This window comes from Podarcis bocagei (genome assembly GCF_964188305.1).
Source record: "Podarcis bocagei genome assembly, chromosome: 8".
Lineage (NCBI taxonomy): Eukaryota > Metazoa > Chordata > Lepidosauria > Squamata > Lacertidae > Podarcis > Podarcis bocagei.
In genome coordinates this window covers 23,388,630-23,403,935 of record NC_138133.1, presented here as the reverse complement: position 1 = coordinate 23,403,935, position 15,306 = coordinate 23,388,630, and the positions used below count along the sequence as shown (strand labels likewise).

The window sequence follows — 15,306 nt, the reverse complement described above, 5'->3', positions numbered from 1 at the left end:
GCATTCAGGTTGGCTGCAGGGGTGAAGACAGCACAGGCAGATCCCATAAAAGTCAATGTAGCCCACTGGCGCAAAGCCCCTAGCAGCTACACCGAGAAACTAGAGCAAGCGTGGAGAGCCTTTGGTCCTCCTGATGCTGCTGGACTACAACTCCCATCAGCCCCAGCAAGCATGATGGGAGTTGTGGTTCAGCAATATCTGTTCTTCAATAAAAGGCGGGGGGGGGGGAAGGGAGACCAGAACAGGGTATTTTAATGCCAGCACCATCACAGAGGTGTCTTTGGAGGGAATACAGTGGTACTTCGGGTTAAATACTTAATTCGTTCCAGAGGTCTGTTCTTAACCTGAAACTATTCTTAACCTGAAGCTAATGGCGCCTCCTACTGCCGCCGTGCCGCCGGAACACGATTTCTGTTCTCATCCTGAAGCAAAGCTTTTAACCCAAGGTGCTATTTCTGGATTAGCGGAGTCTGTAACCTGAAGCGTATGTAACCTGAAGCGTATGTAACCCGAGGTACCACTGTACAGGTATATTGATTGAAAATGTCTTTTATTGTCACTTTTGAATAAATGTTTTTTGAATTTTTTCCAAAGCGATATCTGGAGGGCCAAAGGTTCCCCACACCTGAACTAGCACCTAGGAGAATGACAGAAACCAAACCATGCTTACTCTCTCTGGAGCTAGCTCAGTTTGCTCTGCAGTAACCTGGCTGAGTGCTATTATCTAGTTGAGTGCTCTAATGTGGGAGCAATGGAAATAAGACGTTATTAGGTGCTATGCTGTCAATCCACGTAAATCAACACTGCACCAGAGGGAAGGAATTAACCGGCAGCTGCGAATACGGCACCTCTGTTGCTTCCCGCTGTAGCTCACTAGAGGAGAGTGCTTCAGCTGCAAAAATCACCTTTTTTCTGAATTATGAAAATATGTCTCCTTCCAGGACGTTTGGGGAAAAGCAGGAAGAAATAAGAGAGCAAATGGAAAGTTTGGGGAGTTATTTCCTTACCTAAGGCAGCAGAAGCATTTCCACTTGATCATCCTGCTTGAACGATAACTTTATTGAGAGTCATTAAAGTATAATAAAACTGTTGGGGAAGATGCTTTCATAGCAACAGACACGGGCTTCTCTAAAGGAATAACTCTTTAAATTCTCATTTGCTCCCCGGAAAATATACCTTTAATATCAACAGGATACCAGCTGACATCGTGGCATTGATTTCTCTCTTTTACAGCTTGCTGCTCTCAGCTTTTCATACACTAATGATCTAACACAGTTCCGACAACTTCATTTGGATGACGTCCGGAGATCTTTTTTCTTCATATCCTTTTTCTTCCTTGAGTGAAGGCCTGGTTGCAATGCGATGGCTTGGCTTTTCATTTTCATTCCCTTCCCCTCTAAAAAAGCAAAATCTTGGTTTCTTAGGATGGGCCTGGCTTGGAATGGTGGATAATTTTACAAGCAAAGTGCTTGTCAATGGGACAGGAAGCATACATGTGGCCTAGGACCCACATACCTACGGGCCCGCCTCTCCTGGTATTCCCCATGGAGGACCTTAAGGTCCACAAATGACAACATTTTGGAGGTCGCAAGTCGCAAGGTGGTTAGATTGGTCTCAACTAGGGCCAGGGCCTTTTCAGTACTGGCCCCAACTTGGTGGAACGCTCTGTTACAAGAGACTAGGGTCCTGTGGGACTTGACACCTTTCCGCAGGGCCTTCAAGACAGAGCTGTTCCACCTGGCCTTTGGTTTGGACTCAGTCTGGCCCTTATGTTTCCCTCCCCTTACGGTTTTGATCTGTGGGCTACTTTTAAAATGAGGCTGCATTTTAAATTGCATTTTAACCTGTATTTTAAATTGGTCCCCCCCATTATGTTTTTACTGTAATTTTACTGGTGTTAGCCGCCCTGAGCCCGGCTCTGGCCAGGGAGGGTGGGATATAAATAAAATTTATTATTTATTATTATTATTATTATGAGGAATGAAAGTTTACATAACAATGCTGTTGTTGCTGCATTGAGCCTATATACTGTGCCCATTTTTTAAAATACAAATTTTAAAACAATATCCAGAAAAGTTTAGTAATGAAGCTTCCCAGTTAGGACTTGTGAGTTGGCCTTTGGTTAACCTGATTTTCCACGAGTTGATTCATACTGCATTTTTAGCATACTGGCACTTTTGTGGTTTTGTGCCTTTCGTCTCCCTCTTGTCTTACACAGAAATTGTAGGTATGAATCTCAGAAGAAGAGTCTTGCTCACTATATCATTGGGCCATTAAACACTTCTGAGAAGTACATGCTTTGGATTTCTTTATTTGCAGTTATGCAGGGGTCAGCAAACTTTTTCAGACCTTGTGGGGGGGGGCAGACTATATTTTGTGGAGGGGGGGAAATGAACAAATTCCTATGCCCCACAAGAGATGCAGTTTAAATAAAAGGGCACATTCTACTCATATAAAAACACCAGGCAGGCCCCACAAATAACCCAGAGATGCATTTTAAAGAAAAGGACACATTCTACTCATGTAAAAACATGCTGATTCCCGGACGGTCCGCGGGCTGGATTTAGAAGGTGATCTGGCCCCCGGGCCTTAGTCTTCCTACCCATGCAGATATGCTTTCCTAACAGTGAGAAAGCTACATTAATATATAGAGTGGGGGAACAATTTAAAAGCTTTGCAGGGATGTATATACTTGACGTCTTTATATATGCATCTAAAAACTGAGGCTTGGGATTTAGGAGAAGGCAGTAAAGATCTTTCTGACTCCTGTTTCCCTTAATTTGCTTTAGTACACATCACCTACAGGTAGAGTTTTCAGTTGTTACCTGAATGCTGAATCTAACAAGGTCTTGTTGAACAAACAAATGGGACCTGCTTTCACCCTGTTAAAATCTGAGTAGTCCTACCCCTTTTCCTACTTTTCCTATTGGACAATGGAAACTGATCGATCAGAACAGTTATGCTTTAAGAATAGTTTGGTTACTCAGCTACCGTTCACCTGACATGTTAAAAACCATGTGACTCTAACACAATGTAAGATGGGGGGGGGGAAGGCATGAGCAGATGTTGCTATATAAAATTGGCTATTACATACATGCGCTTTGTCTTCCTGAATGATGGGCTGCTGGTAATATTTAATCTATCCATTAATTGTGATTGAGGCATCTATTTGGATGTCTAATCAAAAAAATGTTTGCAAGGCATTTGCAAGCGTTATTCCTCTCTTCTCACCTCCCATGCACAGCTTGGTGTGTTCTGGATATTTTTACCATTATCTTATACCTCTGGTGCAAAGTTGTCATTGGGAATGCTTATATTGCTAGCATGTGAAAGAAGTGTGACCGTTTGCTCAATTAGGAGCATGTTGTGTTTTCCTTAGCCCTACCCAGGTCTTCTTCCAAGTGACAGCCTTTTTTGGTACTGGAAACATAGCTTCTGTGAACAGGTAACTATTGTGAACTACGTCTAGAGAAGTTGGAAGGGGAATTCCATAAGTGGGGTGCCACAACAGAGAAGGCCCTGTCCTATGTCACTACATAATGGATTTCTCTTGGCAGTCAAGTAGCACCGTCCTGTCACATCTTAACACATGAGTAGCCTGATACAGACTGTCTGGAGGCGGTTGGAGGATGGTTGGCAGCTAACAGATTGAGGTTGAATCCTGACAAGACAGAAGTACTGTTTTGGGGTGTCAGGAGGTGGGCAGGTGTGGAGGATTCCCTGGTCCTGAATGGGGTAACTGTGCCCCTGAAGGACCAGGTGCGCAGCCTGGGAGTCATTTTGGTCTCACAGCTGTCCATGGAGGCACAGGTCAAATCTGTGTCCAGGGCAGCTGTTTACCAGCTCCATCTGGTACGCAGGCTGAGATCCTATCTGCCTGCGGACTGCCTCGCCAGAGTGGTGCATGCTCTGGTTAGCTCCCGCTTGGACTACTGCAATGCGCTCTACGTGGGGCTGCCTTTGAAGGTGACCCGGAAACTACAACTAATCCAGAACGCGGCAGCTAGACTGGTGACTGGGAACGGCCGCCGAGACTTGAAAGACCTACATTGGCTCCCAGTACGTTTCCGAGCACAATTCAAAGTGTTGGTGCTGACCTTTAAAGCCCTAAACGGCCTCGGTCCTGTATACCTGAAGGAACGTCTCCACCCCCATCGTTCTACCCGGACACTGAGGTCCAGCACCGAGGGCCTTCTGGCGGTTCCCTCACTGCGAGAAGCCAAGTTACAAGGAACCAGGCAGAGGGCCTTCTTGGTAGTGGCGCCCTCCCTGTGGAACACCCTCCCACCAGATGTCAAAGAGAACAACAACTACCAGACTTTTAGAATACATCTCAAGGCAGCCCTGTTTAGGGAAGCTTTTAATGTTTGATGTATTACAGTATTTTAATACTTTTTTGGAAGCCGCCCAGAGTGGCTGGGGAAGCCCAGCCAGATAGGCGGGGTATAAATAATAAGTTGTTGTTGTTGTTGTTGTTGTTGTTGTTGTTGTTGTTGTTATTATACAGAGGGAAACTCTACTTCAAATATCTATATTCTTCATGAGGCAACAACAGAAAGTTGCTATGCAAGTACCAACAGAGCAGTAGGTTATTTTTTGACTCTTGGCGGCCTGTTTAAAAGAACTCTTTGTCTGTCCAAGTACTGACCTGTTGTGAAAGCAAACGGAGGGTGGGAAACATTTCGTAAAACAAAAGGTGCTGCAGAAATAAAACTTTATAGCAATAAGTAGCATCCAAGAACTGTTTGCTTGTTATGTAAAAAACTAGAGACAGCCTATAAATCTAGGAGCCGTGTGACTTGAAAGGTCGCTGCATGATGATTCAAATGTTGATTGTAAGGGGTGGGGTGGGAAAACTCCTCCTGTTTCTTAGTAGAACATATTACTTGCAGAAAATACATAATGTTTGTTTTGGTTTCATTTTTGGTCTCTAGTTTTGATCCAACTTCAGTCCATTGCTTCTTGACTGTGTTCAGCCCTTTCCTGATGGGAGCCTTGCTGTTGTGGAAGGTTAGTAATCACACCTTTAGGGAATGATATGATCGGATTTATTCAATTTTAGCTTAACTGTTCCTGCACAAATAACCTATCTTCTCTAGTAAGACTTCTTAAATGCAAAATGCTACACACACACAAACACACACACACACACAGTGGAACCTCTGTTTTCAAATGTAATCCGTTCCAGAAGACTGTTTGGCTTCCCAAACATTTGAAAACTGAGGATCAATGGGCTGGCTGCAAAGTAAATGGGGAAAAATGAAGCCGTTCGACTTCCGAGGAACGTTAAAAAAGATATATTCATGAGCTGTAAGGCAAGCTAAATAAAGCACCATATTTTTCGCTCTATAAGACGCACCAGACCACAAGACGCACCTAGCTTTTGGAGGAGGAAAACAAGAAAAAAAATATTCTGAATCTCAGAAGCCAGAACAGCAAGAGGGATCGCTGCGAAGTGAAAGCATCAATCCCTCTTGCTGTTCTGGCTTCTGGGATAGCTGCGCAGCCTGCATTCGCTCCATAAGACGCACACACATTCCCCCTTACTTTTTAGGAGGGAAAAAAGTGAGTCTTATAGAGCAAAAAATACGGTAAGTCATAGACTCATAGAATCGTAGCGTTGGAAGGGACCCTAAGGATCATCTAAGTCCAACCCCCTGCAATGCAGGAATAGGCAGCTGTCCCATACAGGGACCGAACCTGCAACCTTGGTATTATCAACACCATGCTTTATGCAGCTAAGCTATCCAGGATGGCAGATGGTCCTACTGAAATAAGCAGAATTACATATGAAACCTTGTTTGTTGCTGCTGCTTGTTGAATAGATCATGATTGCCCTGGGGTGGCCATCTTTTTCTCCCACCACCCGCTATGGAAATCCCTGGGAGGAGGGTTGTTATCCATTGCAGGGACTTCTATGATCACATTTGAACGTATGCATGGCGGTCGTGGCAGCAGTCAAGCTTTCTAGCAGCCGTGGAGCACTTGTTACTTGTGAAAAGATCCTATATTCTGAAGGCAGTCCTTGGACCACTGTGTGAACCTGTAACTAACGGGTTGCAAATTTTATTGTTAATTTTTTATTATTTATTGAATTTATATACTGCCCTATACCTGGAGGCCTCAGCACAAAATCAAAATACACTAGTACCTTATGTTACAAACACTTTGGGTTACAAACTCTGCTAACCCGGAAGTAGTACCTTGGGTTACAAATTTTGCCCCAGGATGAGAACAAAAATCATGTGCCGGCGGCGCAGCGGCAGCGGGAGGCCCCATTAGTGAAAGTGCGCCTCAGGTTAAGAATGGTTTCAGGTTAAGAACGGACCTCCGGAACGAATTAAGTTCATAACCTAAGAGTACCACTGTATAAAACCACAATACATACATATACATATATATATATATATAATCAAAATAAAAACAACAACCCAATCGCACACCCAAGAAGAAAAACAAACCACATTTTAAAAGGGCATAGGATGTCAATCAAATCAACCAAAGGCCTGGTTAAAAAGGAATGTTTTTGCCTGGCGCTTAAAGGTGTATAATGAAGGCGCCCGGCGAACTTCCCTGGAGAGAGCATTCCACAGGCGGGGAGCCACTGCAGAGAAGGCCCCAGTCTTGTGTTTTAGTGCAGTTTAAAAGAAAGCCGCAAGAAGCGAAAGGGACTGAGAATGAGATACCGTATTTTTTGCACCATAACACTCACTTTTTTCCTCCTAGAAAGTAAGGGGAAATGTCTGTGCGTGTTATGGAGCGAATGCCTACAGATGGCGGGGGGATCTGCTGCAGTCGTGAGCAGAGGATCCATGATTCCCCTTCCTTCCCTCCTCCGTGGTTCGCTTTCAAACAGCAAAGCGGGAGAAGAGCCGCTGAGTGGGGAGGAGAGAGGGACAGAGAGCCTGCTTGCTTTAAAGGAGCAAAGCGGGAGAGGGGGGGGGAGTGTAAGCGGCTCCTGTCCGGTTGGTTCCTTTAAAGCAAGCGGGCTCTCTGTCCCTCTCTCCTCCCCACTCAGCTCGCTAAATAGCAGCAAAGTTTTTCAGCTCGCTAAGCCGGGGATGAGCGGGGAGGAGGGAGAAAAGCAGAGCCTGCTTGCTTTAAAGGAGCAAAGTGGGAGAGGAGAGGAGCCTTCTCCCCTTATACCCCTCTTCTTCATTATTAGCAGCATCCTTCTCCACCCACCCCACGCATGCTTCTTCTCCCCTTAAACCCCTCTTCTGCATTATTAGTAGCATCCTTCTCCTTGTCCCTTGAGTGCTTTTCCTTCCCTCCCCACTTAAAACGTGGTTACAAAGCACGGATCCACATGTATCCTCAGGATTTTTGCACTGGGTCACCCCAAATTCACCATCAGATCACATAGCATGTCCATGGCTACAGCTTGCACCAAAAAAATCACGCACCCACTGTTGCCTGGGGCCGCAGTGGTGCAAAAACGTGGTTACAAAGCATGGATCCACATGGATCCTCAGGATTTTTGCATTGGGCTACTCCAAACTCACTGTCAGATCACATGTCTGTGGCCACAGCATGAACCACAAAAATCATACACCCACTGTTTCGTTTAGAATATTTTTTTTCTTGTTTTCCTCCTCTAAAAACTACGTACGTGTTATGGTCGGGTGCGTGTTATAGAGCGAAAAATACGGTAAATTGGGAACTGACTGATCCATCCATTCCTGTTCAGGGATACAGCATGTTAAACTGTGTTTTAGAGGGGGAAGCATTGTGGAACAGGTAATGGATTACCCACTATCATCATGCATGTCTCAAGTCACACCTCCGGGCCCAATGAGATAATAACACTGCGCCAGCTCAGACTTCAGAAGATTGTGTTACACCACCCTTTGCTAACCTGGTGCCCTCCAGCAAGTTCTGTCAGCAGCAGATAGGAGTTGTAGCCCTGGAGGACACCAGGCTTGCGAAGGTTGCATCACTGCAAGCCAGCATTTACATTTGGAGAAAAACAGATTCAGCAAATTGGGAGAAACACTGGATTCTGAGGAACAAAGAAATGAGTGAATTGTACCAGTCTTAGAGAAAATGGCTCAGAAATTGGAAACCCCTAGTGGTTTTCTAACTATTGCAGGGGATGGCGACATTGGAAGCTGCCAAAGTTTCCTCACTGAGAAGAGCGGTAAAGGCAGACAAAATACTGGCAATCTTTCTCGGCAATATGAAGTCGAGAACGTGCCCCAGAAGTTCCTCAGCAGGCAAATTTGTATGGGAAGTGTTCCGTGAAGGTAGAATAATTTGAAGAGCCCTGGCATAACACAGTAGTTTATTTCTAAAATATATACCGCTGTATTAGAATTGTAACAAGGACTATTAATATTCTGATTGCAATGCACAGAACCTACAGGGCCATGACCGAAGGCAACAGGTCTGTTAACTAGATAAAATGTTTGCATTCAAAATGATGGATTTTGTAAAGCCAACCTCAAGATGTGCTTGACTGTCTCTTTGAATACTAGCTATGTTAATTTGTGGCTGTTGGTTGTTTTTTCTTTTCTGCGGTATTTCAATTAGCTTAATGTAATTCCATGTCCTCGACAGATTGTAATCCCTTTTGTTCTTGTGTCATGTGCCTTTGAAGCTGTTCAAGTCACAACACAGCTATCCTCAAAAAGGTACAGTAAACACTTTTACCGAAGCAGCCGTTGGGGGTATATTGGGGTGCACAGAGTAAACTGTCTGCAGCTATTTCTTTGTAAATCCCTGCAGCAAGTACAATTATTCTTCATTCACTGGGTTCAAGCTTTATCAAATCTCCAACTATAAAAAAACACTTTTTAAAAAGCTGGTAGTGACTTGAGTTCCTGTTTGCATCTATTTCACATACAGGGCTGGCCCTGCCATTTGACAGAATGAAGCAACTGCAGATTTTCAGATTATTATTATTATTATTATTATTGTAATATTACTACAAGGGAAGAGAAAATTTATTTGGGGGGCATTTGCTTCGGTACCCCGGCTGGAAAATGTCTTGGGCCAGCCCTGTTCCATGGATATGTATTTTAGATATTACGTTAAGACCTGCTCTGAGCTATACATCTGATACTTGCAGTCCACTACCATAATTGGTACTTCCTTTACAACATTTTGCTCTTTGTCTTCTATATACTACAGCTAAGCACATCTCTTAAGTTAGGCAAAGCATAGTTCCATGTTTATTGAAGGTTCTTGCTGCTGTCACTGCTATTGATCATGTGAACCCATAAACGATGAAGGTTCTATGGTTGACTTCCAGCCATCCTATTGTTGTGGTTTTTACTGTGGTGATCACACAGAGTCCCCGGACGTTTCACCATCTATTGATCCCTGTGCCACCACTTGATTTCTCGCTGCCACCACCCAGGCCCTACCTGGTACAATACTGAGTCCAGTCAGGTTTAAATTGGAACATAAACTTCTGTTTATTTATTGCAGTTTAACAAGCGTGTGATTTCATAAACGGTATCAGTCCATTACAATCATGGGGTGCCTATCCAGACCTATAACTTCCGCTACCTGCTCTCACTCAGTAAACCACCTCTCAGATATTTACTTGTGTTCCTAGCTCCTAACTGTTCCTGACTCAGCTTATTTCGCTACACTAACTCAACCTACCCACAGACTCTACCCCAATTCACTCCCACTCCAACCAACCACCCAACTCCTCCCTTCGACCCCTCCCAGAGATGGTTTTATAGTCCCTCTGACTCCACCCCCCTGGATTCTGATTGGGTAACTTGTTTAACTAATTCACCTCCAGCACTCTCATATGTTAACATCACAGGCATCTGTCTGTCTCTAGAGATGATGGAGTGTGCCTCTGGGGGTGAAGTCAAACCGCTGCATTTGCAGCACCGAAGTGACTTCCCTGGGGCACAAGAACCTGGCCAGTGTGTATGCAGGTATTGGGCTGCCCAGATGACAAGACCCACCCACCCCCTTGGCCCCATCGATGTGGTCCAAAGGAGAGCAGAACAATACATTTGGCAGGAGTTGCTGAAGAAGGCTACACAGCCCCAACCAACCACCTTAGGGACTCCACTCCAGACTGCCCTATTAATTGATGGGTATATGTATTTGCCTCTATGTAAAGTAAAGGTAAAGGGACCCCTGACCATTAGGTCCAGTCGTGGCCGACTCTGGGGTTGCGGCGCTCATCTCGCTTTATTGCCTGAGGGAGCCGGTGTACAGCTTCCAGGTCATGTGGCCAGCGTGACTAAGCCGCTTCTGGTGAACCAGAGCAGTTCACGGAAACACCGTTTACCTTCCCGCCGGAGCGGTACCTATTTATCTACTTGCACTTTGACGTGCTTTCAAACTGCTAGGTGGGCAGGAGCTGGGACCGAACAACAGGAGCTCACCCCATCGCGGGGATTTGAACCGCCGACCTTCTGATCTGCAAGTCCTAGGCTCTGTGGTTTAACCCACAGCGCCACCCGCATCCCATACCTCTATGGGGTCACTGTTAAAAGTTTTGCCAGTAATTTTAATGACATGGTGATATCCAGCTGTGTATCTGCTTTGCAAAGCCAACTAAGCTTGTAAGCTAATCTGCAGGAACTGGATTTGTCAAATTTATAATGATCTTGTAAGGTATAATTAATTTACCAAGCTGACGCTTGGATCACGTGACCAGATTCTGCTTTTTTTCTCGGAGGGGGATCATTTGTTAGAAGCCACCGTAATAGTCTTGCTCTGTGCTATGGAATAGCACATTTTAATGAAATTTCACACTGTAACCGATAGCGCACTTCTAATTATAATTCTTTACAATTAAATTATTATTACAGTTAATGGCCCATCTCCCTGCTACTAGGTCAGCTGTTTGCAGCGTTGTTTCAGTGCAAGTCGCTGGCAGAGCCAGTCATTAGCAGTTTAGAGCGGCGTTCATGTGGCCTAATATTTCAATCACTTAATGAAAAATAAAGATAATGAAAAAGTCTTTAGCTGTATTTCACTTTGCTTGTTCATAGTCCATTTCATTCCCTGAAATGTGCTTTCCCAAACACAAATGATCTCGTATACCAAAGACTTGGATAACTAGTTTCTTGTGCCTCGAGGCTAAGTGGAACTCAACACTCAGCCATTCGTGAACTTGGTGGAGGGTGTCTCTATCAGTTATTGGGGCACAAAAGAGAGTGGCTGCCTTATCAACCTGGAACAAATAAAAATGAAAAGGTTTAGGGAGGCCATTAAGAACTGCCTTGGTTCTCTTGGGAAATATTAGAGTTGTGAACAAGAACTTGTCTCCCTGAGTGGTAGGGAGGCTGCAGCCAAGAGTCCTTTCTGAGAGGATTTGCAAGGGCTCCGGTTCAGTTGCTTATAGGTTGAACCACTAGAGTCGTTTTCAGTTGCAAATGAGAGACCTGAAAGTCAATAATAATAATAATTTTATTATTTGTACCCTACCCTTATGACTGGGTTGCCCCAGCCACTCTGGGCACCTTCCAGCATCTATAAAAACATAACAAAGCATTAAAAAGCATCCCTATGCAGGGATGCCTTCAGATCATCATTAGCAGCAGCATCACCATAATTTTATTATTTATACCCTGCCCATCTGGCTGGGTTTCCCCAGCCTTTCTGGATGGCTTAGGTAAAGGGACCCCAGACCATTAGGTCCAGTCGTGGTCGACTCTGGGGTTGTGGCGCTCATCTCGCTTTACTGGCCGAGGGAGCCGGCGTACAGCTTCTGGGTCATGTGGCCAGCATGACTAAGCCGCTTCTGGCGAACTAGAGTAGCGTTTACCTTCCCGCCAGAGCGGTACCTATTTATCTACTTGCACTTTGATGTGCTTTCGAACTGCTAGGTTGGCAGGAGCAGGGACCGAGCAACGGGAGCTCACCCCATCGTGGGGATTTGAACCGCCAACCTTCTGATCAGCAAGCCCTAGGCTCTGTGGTTTAGACCACAGCGCCATCCATGTCAGCATATCTAAAAACATAATGTCTTCTAAAGGTTATATAGTTACTCATCATCTTGACATCTGATGCGAGGGCATTGCTACAGGGTGGGTACCACTACTGAGAAGGCCCTCTGCCTGGTTCCCTGTAGCTTCACTTCCCGCAGCGAGGGAACCGCCAGAAGAATCTCAGAGCTGGACCTCAGTATCTGGGCTGACTTCAGGTACACAGGGCCTGAAGTCAGGCAAAATAATGCAAAGCGTTGCTCTAAAGCATTTCTAATATTAACTTTTTGCCATCACATTTGTATCTTCCAAGGAACTTTGGGCAGTATAGATAGGACTCCCCCCGCTCCTCTAAATACCCATAGCCTCACAACTTCATCATCATCGTCGTCATTATTATTATTATTAATTGAATTTATATACCGCCCTATACCCGGAGATCTCAGGGCAGTTCACAGAACAAAATCAGAATATAAAACCACAAAATATATAATGAGGTAGGCCAGCTTAGGCCAAGAGATAGGAACTTATCCCAAGGTGACCCAATAGGCTTCACAAGCTTTATTGGGGATTTTGAGCTAAATATCCCTAGTTCAAGCCTAACATTTCTTCTGCTACCTTAGGCTGGATTCCTGTATTCATTTCCTAACTTAATACAGCCCTTATTACACGCACTTACCTACCTGGAATTATTAGCATCTACTTCCAGCTAAGCTCAACCACGTTTTTAAAGATATAAGCCTAAAGCTGCAGCAATAAAATAAAATGTCTTGGGTTTATTTGGTATAATACATCATGGCAGCCAGGATGGGGTTTTGTTTTGCCCAAAGTAACTGATTTGGTAATGGCCACAGAACTCAGCTTTGTAAGAGGAGCTTTGCTTTCAACATACAGGTTTCTAATCCCTAGAGCTGTGGAAATCACCTTCACAGCAGGTGTGGCGAATGGTTAGACCTTTCGGACTACAATTCCTATCATCCACAGCCACTACAGCTGGAAGGCACCTGGCTAGCAAAGGTTGGATTTGAATGTTGGACAAAGAATAGGAAAACCCCATTTCTTACCTCACAGGAGGGCTTTTGCGAGCATAAAATGTGGCAGGTAGTGAGGGAGAAAACGATTCACACAGCCTTGAGCTCCTTAGAGGAAATGTAAGATATTACTAGGGGGGCAGGAATAAACCTTGAAAAACATGTGAGCAGTGCTTTGTGACATGTTGGAAATACAGAGAAGCTTAGTAGGGCCACCAGCTAAGCTCTCAGTGCTCTTCTGTTCCTCGTGAGCAGCAGATACAGAACGAAAAATTCAATAATTATTGTGGTTTCTTTTTTCTTTTAAACTCACTATGCCCTCAGTGTTGTATTACATTTCTAGAAGCTACCTTGAGAAGGCTCTGTCCTGAAAGGTGACTTATCAATCCTGCTGTTAAATAGAATAACAAAGGCTTCCACATAATTCGCTCTGTGAGCAACTGTAGGGAAATGGCCTACCTTTTAAGCTTGCCTTAATACAGAATGTTGATCCCTCCTCCTTAGTTAGCCCAGGATATGTATATCCCTGGTAACCTAAGACACATAATTCCAAGAAAACAGATGAAAGGAGAACTGAACTGTACCTCTGTAACACTTTTTGTCATATTATTGGGATTCTACGAAGCTTTGTTGTTGCACTGTTGAACTATGAATTATGGTCTTCCTCTGACACACTGTCTCTCTCTCTTTTCCCCCCTCCAGGCTTTTTCTCATTGTTCTTGTGATTTCAGACATCATGGCTTTGGTAAGCTACTGTCGGACATTCTGTACAAATAAGATCAAAACCCAGAGAGCTCTGCTAATTCAATCAAGAGAAATCTGAATTAGTTTCAGACTTCAAAGTTTCTGGAACTAGGGCAGGGAACTGAATTGAAACCCCACATAAATTGCAGATGGAAATCCCTCCCTCCCCCACGAACCCCCTTTTCACAATCCTTTGTACATCATCTAATGAATGCATCAGAAGAGACATCATCTTTATTACTTCAGTTCTTCCACAGAGCTATTTTTAAGTTAGCGGTGCTTGGTTTTCATACTGAATGTTCAAGCCTGTGAGTGAAAAGGGAATGCTAGATGCACCTGGGTGCCCAGTTTAATTTTTCTTCCTTTTCTTCCCTTCAGAACAAAAGAAAAATATGTCATGGTCTGCCTTAATTTTTCAAGAGAGATGCCTGAATTACCAGACAGGAAGGGACACAAACATGTGTGTGCGCGCACACACACACACACACACACACGTTAAGCATGGGGGAAGAGCATATTTCAGTATCCATCCTATAATTTCAGAACCACAGTTTATTAAAATCGAAACTGCTCTCTTTTTTTAATAGAGAAAGGGGAGGAAATGCCACGCAACTCTTCCCCGAAAGCCATTTTTGTTGGCTGTAACGCAATTTACACTTTATGACATGGCTCGAAGGGATGTGTCTCTAAAGCAGTAAGGGGAAAGGCCTGCTGTTCTTCTGAGATTTTGCTTCCCACATCTCTTACCCTTCCCTGAGGACTTACTTGAAGTGACACCACCTTCTGCTTTTGTTATGTCAGAACACCTCCTGCTTTTGTTGTGTCACTTACTTCATGGAGCTGCTGCCATCGGAGAAATGTGTCTAAGTGCTAGACATCCAAGGCAGTCATAATTTAAATTATAGAGTAGTCAACGAATGTGATTAGGAAGGGGGGAGTGTTAAAGAAAAAAATAAATCTGCATTTCCAGTCTGGGTCCCATTCTGAGATGTTTTCTCTCTCCGTCATAATAAATAAATTGCCAGAATTGCATGGGGAAATTGCCTGACCTGAATCAGTTCAGTTAATTCCATGTGTTTTCCAAGGCCCAAACTACACACTGCTAAAACCAAGGCAATTACTCCTTCATATATTGCCAATTCAGAACGGGATATTTATTGTGTTGTTGTTTTGTGGGAGGAATTGCGGAAATGACCGTTTGGCAGTTAGAAAACGACTCTGCAGCCCAGAGGCCTGGCTCAGAGTTGAGAAATGGTTTCGCGTCACAGTTAACAACGTTTGCCGCGTGCAAAGTGTAATTAATTGTAAGAGATGTAAATAGTTTTATCGTTTTGTTCTCATGGTGTCTTTTTAGTGCCCTACTATATTTTTATGTTGTAAATTGCCTTGAACGGTGTTCTCCAAATGGAGAGACATTATTGCAAGATACTTGCAGCCGTTGATGGGAGTCCATCTCTACAGCCTTGCAAACAGAGCAGTCTTTGCTTCTTCCCCTAGTGCTGCTGCAGGAGATGTGGCAGATCGCACTGTATGCCATGACTTTGGGTAGTTCCTTAAGTGTGCATAGGGTTTTACATTATTGGTATAACCAGTAACCATTTAGAATATGATGCACGACACATTCC

General features: G+C 44.2%; 1 protein-coding gene across 1 annotated transcript in view; it reads left to right on the top strand.

Annotated features, from left to right (window-relative positions):
- PIGN (phosphatidylinositol glycan anchor biosynthesis class N) overlaps nt 1-15,306 on the top strand; it is a 95,992-nt gene that overhangs the window by 69,694 nt on the left and 10,992 nt on the right. The window contains exons 24-28 of the mRNA XM_081206730.1: nt 1,234-1,320; nt 3,390-3,445; nt 4,935-5,010; nt 8,560-8,633; nt 13,640-13,682. Of these exons, the coding sequence (XP_081062856.1) occupies nt 1,234-1,320; nt 3,390-3,445; nt 4,935-5,010; nt 8,560-8,633; nt 13,640-13,682 (336 nt within the window). The remainder of the gene's footprint in view (nt 1-1,233; nt 1,321-3,389; nt 3,446-4,934; nt 5,011-8,559; nt 8,634-13,639; nt 13,683-15,306) is intronic.